Genomic DNA, 21,711 nt, shown 5'->3' on the forward strand with positions numbered 1-21,711 from the left:
TTTGGGCAAACATTTAAAATAAGGAGTATGCTTAAGTGAAATACATATTTGTTTAATACTTAACTGTCTGAGAGTGGGACTGTTTTCACGAAACAGATACATGCTGAAATAATATAGGATTTGCATTTCCCAGCATTCAATATTTTATCCGCAATTGACTGTTTACGTACGGCTCGTCATATATTATTGTTGGCGTGCCATAGGGTTAGTTGCGCATCTACAGTTTCCTTTGGCACAGGGGCTTTACACTTTACACTTGCTTGTTGAATGGCATGTCAGTGTGTACCATCCGTTTGCAGGGCTACTTGTCAGAGAGGCATGCAGTCACGGTGAGCCACGCCTATTGTCCATGTGCTTCATCCTCCAATCTCTCCATCACCGCGCATCACACGCTCAGTATTTTGCATAAAAAGTGTATCAGTAGGGCAGCGCTCTCCCCGGCACATGCAGGGCTCACATGTAGCGTGGCTTTTACTGAACTCATGCACGGTCGAATAAACGCATCACACTCCCCTCCGCTCCTGATCCCCGCCAATGAAAATGCACAAAAGCGTGAAGGAGAGAGAGGGAGAGAAGGGAGTCCGCGAGATACAAAGAGTGAGCCAAATCCCACACAACAGACACAAGTTGATCACTCTAAAAGGCGGCCACATTTCACATACTCACCTACAAACGTGATAGATGTGGGTGTGTGTATCAGTGGGTGTGTATGTCATGCCTGACACTTAGCTCACGGATATGCTGATTTATCTTTTTTTTCTCATCATGAGAATCTTTTAATCTTCGCTCGTGCAACACCACACTCGCTCGCGTCGAGGCGCAGTATCTCGAGAACAGAAGGCATCCAGGTATCTTTGAGAAGACCAGCCTGTTCAACACACCTCTGCCAGACCTGAACTGAGCACCAAGAGAGACACATCTCTACAACTTACTGGGAGACAACTTTACGCTCACTGGAAACATTTCCATCACTTCTTGATATTTGTAGCTGTATGGAGCAGGTGTTTTACGCAAAGCTGTTTTTTGACTTCCTCACCTGTCTTCAAAAGACTTTAGCTCCAGTCTTGTGACTTTCAACTACATCTATTTTCAAGTCCGTTTGAAAGTGATAGCCATCTACAAGAGAAAATGGATAACAGCCCTGGTGGTGGTAAGTTTCACTTTACCATTATATAAGAAATTCTTAACTAAGATTGCGGAATTGGTTTGCAGCGTTTTCAATGATTTTGTTGCTAACAATCAATAGGGGAAAACAATTAAGATGTGTCTGACTCAATCTAAACCTGAAATAAAAAATATATAACTTCAGTTTAAGTGTAAGAAATATTTAATAATAGGCTATAATGCAAAAAGGCATTATTTATTATTTGACTGAAATCTCTACATTTAATTTGTTGCCAAATACGGTATAATTGTCAACCATGTGCAATCTAAAGTGTAAGTTATAATTATAGGTCAAACATTAGGTTCCAGAAATATAAGTTTAGCAGGTTTGACTTATGAGTTTTTCTTTATTATAATAAGACTCGTGCGATTTGGTCTTCGGGAATTATCATGTAAACTTTAATAAAAGTACAATGCAGGAGGACTCTACGCAAACTTTGTTTTTACTTTTTAACTCAGCGTTGCCCCAGTTAGAACACCATAAGGTTGTGGGAAGGCTGGCCACTTCCTGTTACTCTCCATGAAAACAAACTCACGTGGAGCTTCAGTGCACTGGCTCTCATTGTATTAATAATCTTCCAGAGCCAGCACTTTATGTGCACTAACCCTTTATCACCTCACGTTGGAAAAAATAAAGAAAGTTTGGCGTAAAGGTCGTGTTTGTTTCTATTATCGGTGCCTGCAGGTTACATGATAACCGTGAAGATGATTAGACAGGGCTTTCTCGAGGTCAGCCAAAGGTGCACATGCTTTGTGCTTCCCCTTGCTAATTGACGGTGAATCATTTACAACAGCGATAGTCACGTTACAGTACAGGTGATGGGCGCTCCCTGTAAGCAGCGTCATCATGTAACTCTAATCTGAGGGCAACACTAAACCCACTCACCGAGTTATGACTTTCTATTTATGTGGATAAAGTAGGTCAGTGGTTGTCACGGAACAAGCAATGCAGTTAAATGTGTAATCACAGATAGTAGATGTAGTATTAGTCAGCCTATAAAGATGAATACTGCATACTGGGTTTACTGGTTTTGTGTGATGTTTGAAGGATGTTATTTGTTGTTGAGGGGAAAATTGGTAATTTCAAGCTTTAATTTGATTGTCGGTTGATATATTTTACGTTTTATTTTATTGCTTATTTTCTATTTAACTGGCAGTGCATCTTTTATCTCTCCATACGTCTTTTGTTATTTTGTCTTCCTCTCAGCTTTCTAACTCTAAAAGAACACCTTGAACTGGTTTCCCTGACCTTTAATGTTATTGGAATTCACATGACTTCATTGTATCCATGGGGTCAGTGTAGTGATCAGAGACAAAGCTAATAAACATTAAACTTGGCAAAAAATATGTCTGCAGTGGGGGGCTGTACCGATCATAAAGTCTAGAAGATTAAATGATTGTGTGCATGTGTTTGTTGACACATAACCCCTTCCCTGCAGACATTCTTGGGTAATTGGGTTGAACAACAATTAAAATCCCATTTCTTATACTAGCATACAAAACGAACCTAAATATGCAGGTATAATGTTTACATCAACATAACATAAACATTCAGGATCAGTTGTAAGAGTTAATCCCATGTTTTGAAAGAAACTAAATCATTTAAATTACACATGTGTACATCCTCAGTATGCAAGTTGCAACATACATCCTTGACATAAAGTGAAGAGGTTAACTGTACTTTGATGTGACTGTCATTTAACAAGACAAGCCCCCTTAATCTCTCATAAAGGCAAATACAGTATGGGCCACATTTAAATTAGTATTCTCATTACTTTTATTTGGTAATATTGCAACTTTTTAACCAAAAAATACTGCCTGCCTGTGAAGCTTTTCTGAGTGGTACAATTGACCATTTCCAATATTCTTATATAGGCCATTTACAATAATTAAATTAGTAATTAATTATCATTATAAAAGAGGGTTTTACGAAAACAACGTGTATAGGCCGATATCAAACATAGGTCTCTGGGCCATCATTTGGAAGAAATAACGTGATTATTAGAGAAGTAGGTGTTCATATTGCATTTCCTAAGAACATAAACCTGGGTCTGGCCCACAGGTCTGGCCACATACTTCACATATTGTTCCTAACATAGAAACAGCCAAGCTGACAGTGCACGCGCTGCTGATGCTGGTGCACAGACCACCCCGTCACATAACATGCTGCTCTATTTAATGTGGCTCTTTAATTGTGAAGCGCCTGGCGGGCTGTAGAAGCTCGGGCTTCTGGCTAGAGCGCAATTCGTGTCTTCCCAGAGAACACTCCGTCAAAAGCCTCCTCACGTGGCTTCCCTCTCTGAGCCGCGTGCGACGCGTGAGTTCCCCGGGCCCTCCCCCCGCCACTTCCCCGCTCTCACGGACGCTTTTGTACGGATGCTGCCTGCGGCGATGGTGAGCCTGGTCAGTGGGTCAGCGATTGCATGCATTTGCTTTTTTCTCTCTCGTCACGTTTTCCCGCCACATGCGCCTTTTGCTTGTATCGAAGCCCCCCCCCCCCTCTTGAAACAGAGCTCGCAGTGCGGTAAACTGACTTGATTTTGACTCTGCAACATCTGTATGGCCTACCCATCGCGTCGTTTTAGATCGGATTAGGGTGGGTTTCAGCTGGAACGTGACTCTGCTGTTAAACACAACATCTCTCCTCTCATCCGCTTCCCTCGCCAACGATGCTGTAACAGATATCGGATTAGAAACATTAAGGCTGCATCCCTCATATCCTACAAAAGGATGTTTTTCAATCTATGTTGGATAGCGTGTATGCCAGACATTAAGCAATTTCAGCCACAACAACTGTAAAACCCAGGGCATTAAGACTATAGATTTCAAATCATATCCTGGTGTTTGTATTATATCTCCTATCCCCTGTGATGCTCTGATAGCCTACAGTTCCTCATGGTCAGTGCATGAGCCAGAGTGTGTGATACAGCATCAGAGATGCTGGAGGCACATACACAGAGTTCTACCAAGTTCCTGTGATATTGACCTACTTACACAAGCCTATGAAGTATACTGCAAACACCCAAGTAGTACTCACCGTTTCGCTATTTTAAGTAGCACAACTCTTTATTGGCTTTTACATATAATAAATATTAGTTACAAACGTTACAAGGGCAACACTATATGGTCGCCTTAACTGTGGGTCTTCTCATGTCCTACATTAGAAGTTGATTGAGTGAAAGTAAAAGATAAAGGACAAGAAAGGAACTGCTGTGCCTGTGCTCACCGCTCACGTTTCTCTGCCGCACCAGTCCAAGTCAGATTAGGGTTTGCATGGGTAGGCTAAACTTTACATGAGCATAAATAGATACATGTGAAACACTTGTATTTAGAAGCTGATTGATACTTAAGGCTGCCAATACTAAGAATATAAAGCAGGGCTGATGACAACTACAGCTTTCTTTGACTTCTTTAACCATATGTGGCAATGATGCTATGATCACAATATAACCACATTTATGAAGGGAGTGTGAAATGTTTATATATTAACCTTTTGACTATGGCACTTGACACATGGAGGTTTTATAGTATTTGTCCATCACTACTCGCGGATTGTAAAAGGGATTGTTCATTGACAGTGTTTACAGCAGGGCAGCTATCCAGGTCATTCATAAATACTTCCTGTAGATGTGATTCAGGTGGACCTACAATGTGTTTGGTTGCAGTGGGGGTTGGGCTATGTCTGAATGTAAGCTCAGGAAGAGTTGAGGCTCGGGTCTGCTGGTTCTGGCATGAGTCAACAAACCACCAACCCGTGCTGGGTGAGGGATTATCAAAACATAAGAGCTAAAACAAATACTTCCGCCAGCAACACACATACACACAGTGAGAGGTCTGCTGCACTTGTGCATGATTTAAAGGCTGAGTTAAACTAATGTATGATGGCACGATTTTGGATGCAAAGTATTCTATAGGCTATTTGAATATTATCCATATTTCATCATGGAAGTTTTACAATGAAACCATATTTGTTTGTATTATTTGGAATATTACCCATTATATAATGTGTCATTAAACGTCACTCTGCTGGACTCTACTGTACACTGAGTTGTTAGTATATTAAATACACCAGTCCAGTACAGCTGAGACTTTTTCTCTGCAAAAACGTGACTCACATTCTCCAATTGTTGGTGGTGCATGAACAGCAGTGGCTGAGATATGGTGCCACTTGACGCCCGGGGAGCTTCCCAGTCAGCTTGTGTTTGTAAACAACGATCTGACGTTTAGATTGTTGACGTGTATTTCGACACGAGACTGCGGATTTCAGTCAGAACAGTAACCGTGTCAGCAGTCCATGCATGTGAGGCGGCGGTCAGGTGTCGTGCAGTTAGATGGCGCAGGGCACGGTGCCAGAAGCGCGAGGCTATTATTGGAGCGGAGGAGGCAGCAGACCCTGCAGACACGTGAGGCCGCGTCTCAGCTCATCCACAACGCATGACTACAAGACAGAGAGGGGCGGGGGGGGGGGACATTTACAAACATTCTCAGATGAACGACGAAAAGAACATTCCACATATACGGGTTCTTTATAAATAGCCTACTGCATGAGCATGACGCAGGAATTATTTACATAAGGAGCCTTTCGTTGGTTCTCCTTCTAGAAGCCTGCCTGCTTTGTTGCTGTGCTAACAGCAGTATTTTTAGCGCCTACTGTATCCGCTCGAGCGCAACATTATGCATATTGAACTCAGGACAAAGACACGGCAAATTATCAGAGCTGTTCACTGCTGCCCAGAACTTGCGCGACTTCAAATCACGTTAAAAGTTATATAGTTGCTTATTTAAAAAAAAGAAATAGGGATAGCCAACGTAAAAATGTGTGATGTTGATTAAGCCATCACTTTCATATAGCATATACAAAATAATAATAATAATAATAATAATTATTATTATTATAATAATTATAATATAATATAATCTTAATAATAATATTTCCAATATCTGGATAATTACATTATGTGCTTTAAGTCTAGAGCTTGAAATGATATTTTTGACCTGATCGCAAACTTTCAGCTCAGAGGTCTGATGTTCTCCATTCTGTCCCCTGTCTGCAGGCGTCATCTTGTACGCAGGGTCCTCCGGCAGCTCCAGCCCCAGCCTCGGCAGCCCTGGAAGCCCCTCCAGTGGGTACCAGACACAGTCCCCTTCTCCACACTCCCAGCCATCATCTCCAGAGGAGGTGGTCTTCACAGAGATTGGGGTTGTTAAACAAAGGGCAGCTTCATGCAGAACCTTATCCTCCAAACTGGTATTACAGTTTCCACAGCTCCAAAGTGCCCCCCCAGCGGCAGCCACTCCACAGCATACGTTTGCACACCCCATTGCAGGAAAGAGGCCATGCGGGTTCACAGGAGCTTTCACAAGTAAGTGTTTCCTCACTGTTGTTTTGCATTAAGATTTATACTTTAATCGATATTTTGCAGATGATCTAACAGTCTGTGAACCCTTCCTCAGAGACGGGTGGAATGGTCCTGCTTTGCAAAGTCTGTGGTGACATTGCATCTGGTTTCCACTATGGAGTTCATGCATGTGAAGGATGCAAGGTAAGACCCTGATAAGAAAAATCACACGGATTGATTCAACAATGTGTTCCTTTTCAGTGCACCAGTTTCATGTGATTTTATTTTTGTTTCAGGGTTTTTTCCGCCGCAGCATCCAGCAGAACATCAACTACAAGATGTGTGTGAAGAATGAGAGCTGTCTGATCATGCGCATGAACCGCAACCGGTGCCAGCACTGCCGCTTCAAGAAATGCCTCTCTGTTGGCATGTCAAGAGATGGTGAGACATCCTGACACATTTTTCATGAGAGAGGCCCTTGTGCAGTTGTGCCAAAATGCCACAGTGCCCTGATTAGCCAAAGCATAGGGGAATTAGGTGGCCTGAAAGAGGCAGAGTGCTGATATCTAGGTCTGTGTGAAAAATGTAATGCGGAAAGTCTTTTGAGGTTATCGTGCCAGTAGCTCAGCCACTAACTTAATCAGCAGACCTGCACCTGGCTTGCCCTTCTTTGTCACCGCACTGCCAAACACTACCATCTGGCCTTGTATCACTCTCTTACGTTTCTGTGTGTCTTTCTCGTGCCTTTGCAGCATCCTCCCATAATTTGCTTACCTCTATGCTCTTGTTCAGTACAGTACCTCCCCCTCCACGTACCCACCATGTTCCCTCAGCTCTCTTGCATCTCCCATTCAGACAATGATTTATGAGAAGAGGAGCCTTGGCGTCCCCAAAGCTATCTATCATCTGGAAAACTGCAGCAAACACAGGAATTATTTTAGGAAATTGGAACAGGGTCAACTTGATTACCTTGTGTATGCCCATAGAACGTCTTACAGCAATTAATGAGGGACAACATTTTAGCAAGGGATGCAGAAAACAGCCAATGCGTGATCAGGCATGATGCTCACATCAAGTAGTTTTAGATCTGATTGCTGAACTTTGATTGATGACATATCATTACAGATTAAGAATACAGCTGGGCTGACCTAGAAAAACAATACAGAATTAGGCCTATAGTGTACTCGCACACCCTGACCTACTTGGTATAGTTTGCCTTCCTTCTTCCTCTCAGTATGGTTTCTGCTTATCTCCACCCTCCAGCACCCGTCATTGCTTTATCAAGTAAACAGGTGGCTGTTCTTTCTGCATGTGCTTGACACTTCTGGTGCACAGAGAATATAGGGTGTCATAATACGACTCAATAAGAAAACAGTTAGGTTGACCCTCATAGAGGCAAACTTGAAAATGCTAAATAACCACAACCTAGAAACCCATTTTTGCTCTGCTTCAATCATTACGAAAACAGGAAAACCGCATGCAACTGCCTGCAGCCCACAATAAATACTACACCCTGATTTCACACCACGCAGCTGTGTGACTTTAGCTCTGCAGCATAGGCAAATGATTCAGTCCGTTGGCATGATGGCACATTATTCTTCCTCTAACCAAAGCATTATTTTTCCGCATTTGCTTCTTTATTTGAGCAATATCTGTGCATATTAGGTTAAGTGAATCACCTCGTTCAACTTAACACTGCAGTTTTATGTTTTATGTAAATGTCATATGTTTAACATAGTGGGAGTAACAGTACATTGCTTTGTAATACAAATTATTTATGCAGAAGAATCTTTTGCCACACTTCTAAAAAAATACATTTAAACATACTATAAAAATTGTTCTGCTATCTTTAATCCACCAGCACAGAAACACTAACACACAGTGTTACCCATCAGTCTCTCACATCAGTCCTCTTCATGTTCTTAAAACATGTCTCTGCAACTCGTTTATGCCCTTCAAGCCCACCTCTCTCATCCTTCTCCCTATCACGATCTCAGTGCCAGTGACATCATGCTCACGTTGCCCCACTGCCCTACTTACAAAGGGAGGGAGGGAGCTTGAGAGGAAGGAGACGGGTGGATAGAGAAGAGGATGAGGCAGATGGTAGCAGGGGATCTATAAATAGCCTCACCAGCTGATGGTTACTGTGGGAAGGGGGTGAAGAGAGGAAAGTTTTATCTCATAACTTGGGATGTGACTCTTTAGAATCTTCCACATGTTAGGGTGATTCTGTGGTCTGTATATAGAGGTTTCATGGGTAACTGGTTCACTAAGCTTAGTTTAATCTATAGCCAGCCTCTTGATCTTTAAGAATGTGTCTAAGGTTTTGTTTGAGAACTTGTCAAAATGTCATGTTGTTACAATAGCTGAAAACTGATCTTTTCTCACTGATTGTGTTTCACCAGCTGTGCGTTTTGGCCGCATCCCCAAAAGAGAGAAGCAGCGGCTCCTGGATGAGATGCAGAGCTACATGAATAGCCTGAATGAGTCAGCTGCCATGGAGATGGAATCCCCTTCAGTGAGGGAAACTGCCAGCTGCACAGAAGATGGCAACTCAAAAGAGGCCATCGGGGAAATCTCCAGAGCCTATCGCGACATCTTCACCAGCAGCAACAGCGAAGAGAGATCAACCAAGAGCTCTAACATCTCTTCCAACACATGTCCCTTTTCTCAGGATGCCAGCTTTCCCCAAGTGTCCTCTCACCCCGCCTCCATCCAGAGTTATCAGTCTTACCCTGTTGTCCCTAATGACAACACATCCACATTCCACAATGTTGACAACAATTGCTCCTCCTACTTAGTTTCAACAAATCAGAATCAAGATCAGTCCAACAGTACAACCTCTCAAAGGGGCAGCTCTGCCAATCATAACAGTTTTCACAATGCAGGTTCCCAAAACCAGCCCTCCTGCCCATGGAAATTAGCTTCAGGAGCTAAAGTGCTGGTAAGTGCAGAAAGCATATGATCAGATCATAACTCTTGTGATGTGTCTTATTTGATCAGCAACTTATTAATTGTTCTATTTCTTTTGTCTTTTCTAAAGGCATGTCCCCTCAATGCGTGGCCTGTATCAGGGGCAGAGTGCACGAGTCAGCAGATATGGGAATCCTTCTCGCAGTGTTTTACTCCTGCTGTCAAGGAGGTGGTAGAGTTCGCCAAGGGCATCCCAGGGTTTCAAGAGCTTGGCCAACAAGACCAAGTCATGCTGCTCAAATCAGGCACTTTCCAGGTAAGGACATACATTTTTGATGATTAAGATGAAATATGTAAGGCATGTGGCTCCTTCTTTGCGAGTCCAAATGTTTGCTTAGTGTACGTTTTTGACTCAAACTCATCTTTTTGTTTCTTGTGTGTTTAGGTTTTGATGGTGAGGTTCTGCACCTTGTTCAATGCTGAGGAGCGTACAGTGACTTTCCTGAACGGCCAAACTTACCCACTGTCCACCCTGCGGGCCTTAGGCATGGGCACTCTGCTGGACGCAATGTTTGACTTCAGTGAGAAGTTGGGCTCCCTGGGGCTAGAGCCTGATGAAATGGCCCTCTTTATGGCTGTGGTGCTGGTGTCTGCAGGTGAGAGAGGCACACTATTTACATAATGAAAACAGTGACAAAGGAGTAAAATGTTATTAATGAACCAATAGTGTAGTAATTGTTTCTGTCAAACACTAACACTGACGCTCCTCTGTGCTCCTTAGATCGTTCTGGCATCTTGGACATGCAGGCTGTGGAGCAGCTTCAGGAGGGTCTGATCCGTGCCCTACGGTCACTGATCACTCGCCGTCGCCCAGATGAGAACACCCTCTTCCCTAAACTCCTCCTGCGCTTGCCAGACCTGCGCACCCTCAACAATATGCACTCCGACAAACTGCTGGCCTTTCGCATTGACCCTTAAGCAGGCCACTTGTTCACGGAGAACACAGACACAAACTGTTTTACAGAAAAACATACAGAACACACACAGATATTATCTTCCATGGACAGGACCTTCTAGAAAATTGAAGAAAAAGGATTTGTAAAACCTGAGGAGTGGTTTTCAAAGAATAATTGAAGGCAGTAACAAACCTTTTGATTCACTATTGATTATACTTACTCATGTATACACATAAACCTCAACATCTCTTGAAAGACATTGTCTCAGTAGAGAAATGTATGACCACGTAGATTTAGTATTGCTGTTTTGGAGAAATTATTTGTGCACTTGCTCAATATGTCCAGTGTACCTAAGAATAAAATCTGTTCACTTCTGTTTATTCCTTATGCTGTGCAGCTTCCATCACTAAGCAGTAGCTAAAAGACAGCACTCACTTAGGGAACATTAGGGCTGACTGACTTTGTATGTCTGTGGTTAAGGTAAAGGGAACCTGTACATAATACATAGTGAAAAGCGAAATATTAAAGGTAAATGTGTATCAATGTTTCACAAACATACCACCTGCATTACTCAAATGAGACCACTATTTTGGCACTTGTACACAACAGCATACATTCAGTCTCTTACTTTTTTGACAAATCTTCCAGGCGCACCTTAAGTCTAAGTTTGACTCCTTCATAAGTGAATGGCATGTTTTATTATTTCAAAAAAACATTGTATCCGTGTCACTATATTGTATGACTGCTGGACTGGTCGAGACACGTCATGCATGTTTGGATTTGTAGTTCCTTTGTTTATTTTTGATGCTGTAAATATTATATGACCCTAATGTCAAGGTATCAATGACTGATTTGATGTGATGGACAGGACAGACGAGTTTGGTGCAAAGAAGAATGTACTGACCTTCCCGTATTAGGTTTGGGTTTGGCCATGCCAAGGGGGTTTTGCACAGGAGAATATGAGGTAGGGATTTTTTAGATGGCTTAGACGCACTGATGATGTAACCAACCAGCATAATCCCTGAAGTCACCAGCATTCACTCCAACGTTCACCCTTCCTCTGCCCCCAATGTTTGTCATACAAACACAAGAGATATTTTTGTGAGCAATCTTATTTGATTGGTCTTCTCACTGTTTGTTTGTTTGATTTTGGCTGATTGTACATTTTGTAAATAAGTATTCCTATATAGAAATTATATAATGATATAAAGTTCAAATAATCTATTACTCTGTTTTTGTGTCATTATTTGTATCCATTCAGGCAAAATGTAGTAAAGATGAAGTTAGAACCAGTGGTGGAAAGTACACTTATTTTACTATTTTAAGATCAATGTGCTGCTTTAATGCTGCTTTATTTTTTAGGACCACTTAATTTAAGAGGGAAATGTTAAACTATTTACCGTAATACATTTATTTGACAGGCATAGTTACTATTTACTTTGCCTATGATACTATTACATTATAAACGTACACATTGTTAAGAGTAAGGATCAAATGACTGGTTGCCAATCTCGTTAACTTTAACGCTAATTTAAAACAAATACATCCAGCATTAGAGAAAGGTCCAAATAATAAATAGCCTACAAATGTGCAGTGTTTTGTTCTTTCTTCCTTCCTCTCCAGTTAATCATTTTACGGCCTCTCGTATTTATCTTGCAGTCCGACCTAAACTACATGTATTGTTAATATACTTTATTGTTAATACACCTTAATCAGCTTCGACAAAACAATTTTGCTTTCACACTGACACATCTGTAGTGACATGTAATACTGACATGTAACAGTACCAGTAACAGGGAACATTTAAAAAAAAGTTATTTCACTTTTGATATTTAGGATTCTGGATGCAGAACTTTAATTGTAATAGATTCAGCACTTTTTAGGACTGTATGGATATAATAAATGAGTAGCCTCGTGCAACTAAAAGTGTGCTTTGGCATAAATGAAGTTAGACGTACCTTGTCATTGTCATTATATTACATAATACCCGTTGTGTTGTTTGGGTGTGCATTGTAGGGTTACATAAACGGGTGTTTGCCTAGCTAGAAATCTAGGTCAGACATTGGCTAGTTCATTAGCATTAGCCTTTAGCATGGTGTAAGCCTACAGATGTAGTCTGTGTGCCTATTTCCCAACACATTCAGTTTTTTTTACAAATAACACTTACTTCACATAACGAACTACCTTTAGAGTTCATAGGTCTGAGATAGTTGCAAAACAGGAGGTCTGGAAATATGAGAAAACGTGTTCCTACCTGCTGGAAAACAAAAGGTAAAGTAGTGATGCCATGCCACCTTGTGGTGAAATAAAAGAACCCGGATCCCGGAAGTGAATAGCCTGTTTGCTACTCTTACCATTCACCATTCATCACTTAGTAATGGTTCATGTACGCCGTTTACTAATATGGGACCGGCGTCAAACGGCACGGTAGGATATACCATAAAGTATATAATATAATCAAAAACATATGGTAGGTTAGTTCCGCAAGTTGTAATTGTATCTCAACGTCTGCAGCAGGTTAGCATGTAGGCTAGCGTTACCATAATAACAAAAGCATTTCGACAGGGTACATTCAACGTGTTAAAGTAAACAAAACGACATTTTGTCACATGTCTAACTTTCCGTCATTGATGCAGGTAACCAAATACTACCACTACTATGTCTAGCTAATATCGTATATGTTGTGTTGTTAACAAAATGTTCTAGAGCAAAAGCTTATTAGCAAAGTTAGCAGCGAATTACCACGACGAATTACTAAACTGATTCAGTGGCAACGTAAACGCTCTCATTTCTGTCTTTAATCTCTGTTCTCCTGTCTCCACAGTTGCTGAGAAATAGAAAGAAGAGAGTTGAAAACACCCTAAGACGTGAGGTTTGAGCCCAAGTGGGTGCAGTTTATCACACCATGTTGGTGACAGCATATCTTGCCATCATTTTCCTGCTTGCCCTGTGTGTTGTCCTGGAGCTCACAGCACGCCGCCTCACCCCACCTCAGTCTGCTCCTACTGCTGTAGCCAACCCCGCGTTCCGTCGCTTCCAGAGTATATTCCTGCGGGCATACCTTTTGGCTTTGTGGGCAGACTGGCTCCAGGGTCCTTACCTCTACAAACTGTACCGCCACTACAGCTTCCTGGAATCTCAAATAGCGATCTTATATGTGTGTGGCCTGGCCTCCTGTGTTCTGTTTGCCCCTTTTTCAGGCTGGCTCCCTCAAGTCTTGGGCCGCAGACAGACATGTCTTCTCTTCTGCGTATCCTACTCTGCTTGTTGTCTCACCAAGCTGTCCACAGACTACTTTGTTTTGATTGTGGGTCGGATCCTGGGGGGTCTGTCCACATCCCTGCTCACCACCACATTTGAATCCTGGTACGTGCACCGTCATGTAGAAGTACACGATTTTCCCAAGGAGTGGATCCCCACTACCTTCACCAAAGCTGCTACATGGAATCATGGTCTCGCCGTGGGAGCAGGGCTGGTGGCTAACTTGCTGGCTGAGTGGCTCCACTTGGGGCCGGTGGCTCCCTTTCTCCTGGCTGTCCCCTGCTTGGCGTGCTGTGGCTGGGTGGTGTTAACAGACTGGGGCAAGGAAGAGGCTGAAGAAGGTCTTGAAGGGGAAAAACAGAAACTGCCTCTTGGCACTCCAAATGCAGGGGTAGCCCGTTTGTCTGCAAGGGCCCGATTTTCACGCAGCTGCCATGATGGGTTGCGCTGCCTGCTCTCAGACAGGAGAGTCATGCTCTTAGGTGGAGTGCAGGCTCTGTTTGAAAGTGTCCTCTACATTTTTATTTTTCTGTGGACCCCAGTTCTGGACCCCCATGGGCCCCCTTTGGGAATCGTTTTTTCCTGCCTGATGGCTGCAAGCATGGCTGGCTCCTTGCTCTACCGCCTGGCCACCTCCACCCGTTACCGCCTGCAGCCGGGCCACGTTCTCTGCCTGGCTGTGTTGATGGCCTTCTTCTCTCTCTTTATGTTGACCTTTTCCACCACCCCTGGTCAACCTAGGCCACGTGAATCCTTTCTGGCCTTCCTGCTGCTGGAGCTGGCCAGTGGGCTGTACTTCCCTGCAGTCAGCTTTCTCCACGGCAGGGTGATCCCAGAGGAAAAGCGGCAGAGTGTGCTGGCCTGGTTCCGGCTGCCTCTCCACCTGCTGGCCTGCTTCGGGCTGCTGGCTCTTCATGGGGAGACGGCAGGAACAGGTGGAGGGGAGGAGGGGAGCGGCACCAGACACATGTTTGGAGGATGTGCTGTTATGATGCTGGCTGCTTTCATGGCTGTCGTCAGTCTGTTCACTCTGGGTAGAAATGACACAGATCTGAGAATGGAGGGAACCAGAGGGGAGGGGGAGATGGAAAACATATTAAATTATGATTGACTGGTTTTATATAAAATGTGCCAGTTTTATGTGACTAAAAGTAGAGAACTTGTGTGTTTCACTTAAAAAGTCATAAAACAATATTTTGCCAAATGACAGCGGAGGAAATCAATGTCTAAAGGGGATATTTTGCTAAATTGAAATACATTTTCATTTTTACATGTTGCCTTATTACTGTTTTTGTTGTTATTTTTGGGAGATCATTTTACATATCCTGTCTGTGTATGTATGCTTTGCGAACATGGCCGTATCAACTTTCATTTGTCAAGTAAACTGTTGGAATATCTTAAAACTTCTGTCATTCCTTAAAACGATTCCAGATATCATGTCATTGCATCATTGTCACCATCTATAGGGAACAGACATGACATACTTTACAGAGAGCTCAATAAAAATCCAAAGGAATGTCATGAGGAGCATGTTAGTTCTTCCAATATTTCTGTATGTGGTTTTTTCCAACATCTTTTTATTTTTATTGAAAAGGAATCTCAAGTTGATCCAAGTTTGAATGTTTCTTCTGCACCATCAGAATATCTTCTCTCTGCATTACCTTAACAGTTATCTGCTCTTTACACTCTGAAATAAAGGTATGCATATTGTACATAATGAAAATGTATTTGTTGATTCAACTGGAAATATTATCTACTATTTCGTAACATATTAAGAATTCATAATATTTATTCAGTATAAAATAAATCCAAAATTGGAAGTACCAAATGTCTACTTGTATATTTATGTTATAGTAAATGCTGACCTTGTTACTTGAAACTTGTTTTTGTTTCAATTCATTAAACAAATGCTCTTTAGCATAAAAGTCTAATTTGGCACCAATCATTTGAACTAATATAAAACATTTATTATAGTGAAAATAAAAATGAAAGTGAGCTGTAAATTTGTGATCTTTACTTAAAAATAAGCCACTTGTTTTATGTTATTAAAATGCAACAGGCCTTTTTACATTTACTGAAAAACATTTAAACCTATTTCACTTTCTCCTAGTTGATTCTGCAGGCCATTCTTCCAGAATTGTCTGGATTTCACTCATTACGCACCATGCAGGCATCCATCCTCCCCTTTTTCCCTTCTGCATTGGTACAGTCCCAGCTTTTCTCTATGATGCAGCTTCACCTGGATGCTGCTAGAACATCCATCAGTGGGTGAGGGAGGGGTAACTGCACAAGCCTTAACTGCGTTGTTTTGGTGGATTACATCACAAAATCGTCACATGGTGTCCAGTCTGAGCAGGCAAGAGGAGCATTATTAATCCACGGTCCTCTCTCACAGCTGTCAGTACTCTGGCCAGACACTGCAAAAAAAACCTTAAAGAAAGGAGACACCAGAGCCCCATTGACTGGTTGGACTACTGAACAAGACAACAGGAAAAACAGACAGGCATCATGACACAGGGCAAGGTATGACTATGCTTTAATGACTTTCAGTTGCTATTTCTGTCTTATTCTGCATTTTGATTTTCTGAGTATTCCATAACAGTCACTTGATATGCTTGTCTCTACTTCCATCCCTTAGGTATCACTAATGCTAAATTATTTTTGGTAATACCACCTATTTAGTTGTGAAGATCACCATAATTAGTCATTTGAATCAACTAGAACTTGAGGCAGTGGATTTTTAATAAACAAGCATAATTCTAGCTGATTCATTTAGTGACCTTGTGTTTTTTTTAATAATTTCTGCAAATATATTTGTTTATGGTGTGCAATGCCTAACAGTTAAGTATTATGTGTATGATATAATGTATGAATGAAGTGCGTCACATGTTGTTTTGCCATGTTGCGTCACCATCACAACACATTTGTTTCTGTAGCTCTGGAAGCCAATATGTATTCCCAGTGTGTGCCTCACATAATTTTCTTCCAGCTGGTGAGAATAGTATAAGAGGGTTTTTGAAAAAATCTGCGGAACATAGATAGCTGATTTTAAACGACCTTCTGGCTTTTATAAGCATAGCCGGTAGATTATCTTCCAACGCAGCTGAAGTCCGATGCTGTGATAATAAATAATGTAGCCTATTAGCGTCAATGACGTGCAGAGGGCTACGCAGGCTAGTCTGACGTAGTGACGTGCAATTCCAACTGCGCACATTTCCACTACGGAATCCTATAGTTAAATCCTATTGGCAATGATAATGAACATGCTTATAATTGTTGACATAGTTTCACATCAGGGTTCGAGTTATAAACTGAGCTCTATGGGGGTATTTAAAACTAACGCGTGCGCACGCACGCAGGAACGCGCGCACGCAGGCACGCACACACTCAAACATTATACACTCAGCCAGGCCACTACCATTTTTTTTTGTGCCATTTTGCTGGATTTATTTGTCAATATTTACAGCGTTGCTGCCCATAGTGATAGCCCTATAGTTTGAATCTACTACCCCAAAATAAACATATGGACATGGGTTACTATTTAAAGAAAATGTGCAAATGTATTTAGGAACCTATCCATGTGAACATATTTTAAGTGGGGGTGGACCTCAAATCCTCTAGGGGGGTAAGATATCATTTTTTATTTTGGAGTTAAATGCATCAATCTGGTGCATTTTGAGGGGGAAATAAAGAGACTAGATCTATGGAAACACGCATATGAAACATAACTATATACATTTAAATAGTCATAAAATCATAAGAACATGGCCATAATAACCAATAACATACCATATCCAATATTAAAAAACATTGAAACTTGTTTATTTATTTATTTTCGGTTCATTTAAAGTTGCGAGTGTGTCTGGGCTCCTGAACCAGCTGAAAGAAGGGTAGCAAGTTGTAGTCGTTTTTGAAGAAGACAATGTGTCAGTGCTCCCCTCTGAAACCATGTAAAATATCAATTGCCATGTTGATGGGTAAAAGCAGGTGACATGTGAGTAAAAGTGTAGGCTTGATGATTCACCTTTAATTGCAGCTTATTTATTTGTGATCCCTTGCATCACAGATGTTCACTTTATTTGATATGTTGTAGGGATTTCTTTCCGATTCAAATCTAGTCTTACTCTCAACTAAAATGTGAAACACACTAAATGGAACGTATAACAAATTGTTCTTTTTTTGTGCTATTATATCAGCTGTTACTTGCAAATAAGAGCGCCAATGGCAGTGGAGAAGTCTTAGTGGCGCCAATTCCTCCCAGCTATGAAGAAGCCACTGCAGGTATACCAACAACTTGTCCTACTACATTTACTCTTACTGTTAGTGTCGTTTTATTTTCTAAATTACATATGGTAATGTTTATCATGTTAATTAATTGTTTTTCTCCAGGCACCAGTGCGCCTTGCTACAATGATTGTGAGATGCTCACAGAGTTCACCTGGGATGACCGTAACATCCGGAGGATCTTCATACGTAAGGTATCGAAATCTTTAGCATTAAATTGATCTCAATATTACATAGTGAATGCTGTGTATCACTGATAATTTACTTCATATTAACATGTTACCCTTAAAAGACCCAACCTGCACATATCTGTACATTTACCGTTATGCAAATGTTTTTATTTATAAGGTGTACACCATCTTGATGATCCAGCTTTTGGTCACTCTCTCTATTGTGGCTCTTTTCACATTCTGGTGAGCTTATAATAAAAAATGTGAACAACATTAAACATGTTTTTCTTGGTAGCAATCTTACCTAAGACTGTTCTTTTTAGTGACCCCGTGAAGGACTACATTCAAACCAACCCTGGCTGGTATTGGGCATCTTAGTAAGTAACAGGTTTATTTAGTAATACACCATTAGTCTGTCGGTTTGGTTCATGTCATTTCTATCTAGCAAAATATCTAACTATGTTTTTGTTCTTTAACAGTGCTGTGTTCTTTGTCACATATCTGACCCTGTCCTGCTGCTCTGCACCAAGGTAATGTAAAGGTTATGAAGACCAGAAATTGACATCCTTGATTGATTCTCAAAAAAGTAAAAATAACAACATAAATCACTTTAACTTACTCTTACAGGAGACTGTTTCCATGGAATCTGATTCTGCTTGGCATATTTGTAAGTACAAGGCAAATATGTATATTTACATAAATGTTGTTTTCTATATTATAAATGTTATTCCAAAATAAATGTATATTATATGTAACAAATGCCAGATTTTTCACATGACTATCATATGTCTTTTTCAGACCCTCTCCCTATCATACATGACAGGGATGTTGTCCAGGTACACTTCTATATTTTATGCACCATTTTATGTAAATGTCTTGTTCAACCTTGCATTATGTTTTGCTGCTTCAGTCTCTCTTATTAGTTAGCATGATGGCTTTGCTTTCAGATAATTTTAGCAGCAATGTACTTTTCTACGCTATTTGAGGTTATGTGTTTGGTTTTACATTTCTTGAAACATTTTCAGTACGTTTTGTTTGCATGTTTCTTTTTTTAATAGTTTCTATAACACCAAGTCAGTGGTATTGTGTCTGGGCATCACAGCAGCAGTCTGTCTCCTGGTCACAGTCTTCAGCTTTCAATCTAAGGTGAGAAAAAAAAACATTTTCCTTAACTGTATATCATATATTATGTGATATACTGTATGCATGATTAACAGTAAAAAACATTTGCTTTTCACATTGTGAGAATAACACAGGGTTGATGTCATGTGTTTCCTCCGTCCAGATTGATCTGACATCATACCAAGGGGTGCTCTTTGTCTTCTGCATGGTGATGTTTGTCTCCGGGATAGTGCTGGCAATGGTCCTTCCCTATCATTATGTAAGTACGAGAATCCAAATAGAGCCACTGTACCCGTTATTTATCAGGCAAGACTAAAACGTGCATTTTGAGTCGACCAAGATGAAGTTTGATCAAATACAAATGTTAATTTAAAGTCTGAGATTGACATAAGACTAGTGCAGACTTTACTAAAAACGGATATCACTGTACCATCATATGCTTTCAAATATGAAGGAGTGTCTTTTGTGTGTGGTGACCTAAACACTGACATTGCATGTTTTTCCCATTTAGGTACCCTGGTTGGATGCCACCTACGCTGTCTTGGGAGCAATACTGTTCACCATGGTAAGAGTACTTATGCCGTTAGGCTATATCTAATATCAACTATAAATAACCAGATCCATGAGAATCAAAATAACCAAAAAGATGTCTTGCTTGCTGTTTTTTTTTCTGTTTCAGTTTTTAGCATTTGATACCCAGCTCATCATGGGTAACAAGCGCTACAGCATTAGTCCAGAAGAGTACGTATTTGCCACTCTCAACATCTACCTGGATATCATCTATATCTTCTCCTTCTTCCTCCAAATCTTTGGAACAAAAAATGATTAAACCATCGGCCCACCTTATACAAGAGATGGGATTTTAGGCAGACAAGATCAAAGTATTTTGAAGGTTTGTGATTTGTGGTGACAATGCTTCCAATTGTAACAACTTCATTTTTTTCCTGATCCTGATTAGGCCACAAATAATTTGTTAATCCTATGTACAGCTATACACTTACATAGATATGTGTTAGTGTTCAAATCCAAAATGTCTACAACCTTTCCCTCTTCTCTAGCATGTTGTAAACCTACACCACATCATAGGGTTAGCTTACTAGCTTTACCAGCAGGAAACAATCATTGATCTTCCTCCATTTTAAATAGATAAAACATACTGTGAGTGTTCATATAAAGCTGTATTGGTGTCTTTATGTCCATTCCTGCCTATAAATCAAATTTGTATTGCACACAATAGATGTCAGTGCTCTTCAATAGGTATGTGATCTACAATTCAATATGCATGGCTCTTAAAAAGCCTTAACTTTGCCAAGATAGTCATCCTATCTATTGGGGGAGTCGATTTTGTGACTGAAGGCACACATATGTCTTTAAAAAATACTATTTTTGTGTTTCCAAGCAGATCCAATGTTGTCTGAATACTGTGAATTACAAGAAACACTTTCACTCTTGACAATCTAAAAATGTTATTTATTTGATTTGGGATGTTGCTTCACTTCTGCCTTGATTTGTTATCCATGTTTACTCTGTAGTCTATGTGTTTATTTTTCTCATACTTTTATTCCACTTAACTTAACTCTGAGGCTGTCATTTATTGCATTCACATTGTTTATTATGTAATTTGTTTAATATGTATGTTTGAATCTAAAATGTTTTGAGTTAAATATATTTAGTATGTGCAAAAATAGATATTTGGCATTCTGGTCCTATTTATTTTTAAGTATTTCATTTGTTTGAAGTGGTGACACTTGATAATTAAATTAAACAGTGCCATACATGCATGGAATCTCATGTAACTTTTGATAAGGCCTGCAGTTGTAGAAAGGCTTGAATGCTGTATTTCATGACATTTGAAGTGTATTTTTTATGACCGAACGAAATATATATTTCAGAAAGTGTGAGTTTAAAACATGAAATGAATTCATAAGTCGTCTAAAGTGGCCTTGGACTATCTTTATTTGATGATATTGATGAAATATATTGTGTAAAGAGCACCCTGCATTTCATCGAAGCATTGGTGTTACTGTTTTTAATTTATTAAAGAGTGGATGTGTATGAATGAACTCTCTTGGTCTCTATCATTTAACCAATAATACACCTCTTTAACTGATTACCTTTATTTTTAGTCTGTGTTACTCATGTAACTCCATTTAAGAAATGAAAGTATTGCTAAAGTTTTGTACGATAACATAATCTATACATCAATACATTTGGAATGTATTGTTATGATCATAAACATTTTTAATAAAACACAGAACAATAGAAACACTTAAGGTGAGTTATTGATTATTGTATTATAGTGCTGATAAAAAAATCATTAGATAATACATTAATAAGGACATATTAATTACAAAAATTAAAAGACGCGAGATGTGAAGATTCATTAAGACTCAATAAAACAAGAGAGAAAATGAGTTGTGAACCTAAAAACATTATTTTAATGATTAAAGATTTGTTCCATACCGCCGGGTGTGACGTGAAGTTAAATGGTCTCCACCAGTC

At 40.4% G+C, this 21,711-nt stretch overlaps 3 protein-coding genes across 5 annotated transcripts; all 3 read left to right on the forward strand.

Moving 5' to 3' along the window:
- Positions 1-574: 574 nt before the first annotated feature.
- Positions 575-11,596, forward strand: nr1d4a (nuclear receptor subfamily 1, group D, member 4a). The gene is made up of 8 exons (XM_034144559.1): positions 575-1,150; positions 6,219-6,527; positions 6,619-6,707; positions 6,800-6,944; positions 8,909-9,447; positions 9,547-9,732; positions 9,862-10,072; positions 10,198-11,596. Exons 1-8 carry the CDS (start codon positions 1,129-1,131, stop codon positions 10,392-10,394), a joined length of 1,698 nt encoding a protein of 565 aa, XP_034000450.1. The 5' UTR covers positions 575-1,128; the 3' UTR covers positions 10,395-11,596.
- A 1,079-nt stretch (positions 11,597-12,675) lies between these two features.
- On the forward strand, positions 12,676-15,241 carry mfsd5 (major facilitator superfamily domain containing 5). 3 transcript variants are annotated; one of them, XM_034144589.1, is made up of 2 exons: positions 12,676-12,799; positions 13,197-15,241. In XM_034144589.1, the coding sequence occupies exon 2, from the start codon at positions 13,278-13,280 to the stop codon at positions 14,742-14,744; it is 1,467 nt and encodes a 488-aa protein (XP_034000480.1). In that variant the 5' UTR covers positions 12,676-12,799; positions 13,197-13,277; the 3' UTR covers positions 14,745-15,241. The 3 variants fall into 3 exon arrangements, with proteins under 3 accessions (XP_034000480.1, XP_034000482.1, XP_034000481.1); XM_034144591.1 differs by having other exon boundaries at positions 12,677-12,842; XM_034144590.1 differs by lacking the exon at positions 12,676-12,799 and adding an exon at positions 12,857-13,008.
- A 643-nt stretch (positions 15,242-15,884) lies between these two features.
- On the forward strand, positions 15,885-21,269 carry LOC117493991 (protein lifeguard 2-like). Its single transcript, XM_034144593.1, has 12 exons — positions 15,885-16,156; positions 17,830-17,914; positions 18,023-18,111; positions 18,266-18,330; positions 18,411-18,464; positions 18,567-18,617; positions 18,715-18,754; positions 18,886-18,923; positions 19,146-19,233; positions 19,373-19,468; positions 19,721-19,774; positions 19,889-21,269. The coding sequence occupies exons 1-12, from the start codon at positions 16,142-16,144 to the stop codon at positions 20,036-20,038; spliced, it is 825 nt and encodes a 274-aa protein (XP_034000484.1). The 5' UTR covers positions 15,885-16,141; the 3' UTR covers positions 20,039-21,269.
- Positions 21,270-21,711: the final 442 nt, after the last annotated feature.

The sequence above is a fragment of the Trematomus bernacchii genome, unplaced genomic scaffold, assembly GCF_902827165.1.
Source record: "Trematomus bernacchii unplaced genomic scaffold, fTreBer1.1, whole genome shotgun sequence".
Taxonomy (NCBI): Eukaryota; Metazoa; Chordata; class Actinopteri; order Perciformes; family Nototheniidae; genus Trematomus; species Trematomus bernacchii.

Coding starts and splice junctions, on each gene's coding strand:
- nr1d4a (XM_034144559.1), top strand. CDS start 1,129: ATGGATAACAGCCCTGGTGGTG. Junction 6,528..6,618: donor GTTCACAGGAGCTTTCACAA/GTAAGTGTTTCC, acceptor ACCCTTCCTCAG/AGACGGGTGGAATGGTCCTG. Junction 9,733..9,861: donor TCAAATCAGGCACTTTCCAG/GTAAGGACATAC, acceptor TTGTGTGTTTAG/GTTTTGATGGTGAGGTTCTG.
- mfsd5 (XM_034144589.1), top strand. CDS start 13,278: ATGTTGGTGACAGCATATCTTGCCATCATTTTCCTGCTTGCCCTGTGT.
- LOC117493991 (XM_034144593.1), top strand. Junction 19,234..19,372: donor TCTTCAGCTTTCAATCTAAG/GTGAGAAAAAAA, acceptor TCCTCCGTCCAG/ATTGATCTGACATCATACCA. Junction 19,469..19,720: donor TGGTCCTTCCCTATCATTAT/GTAAGTACGAGA, acceptor TTTCCCATTTAG/GTACCCTGGTTGGATGCCAC.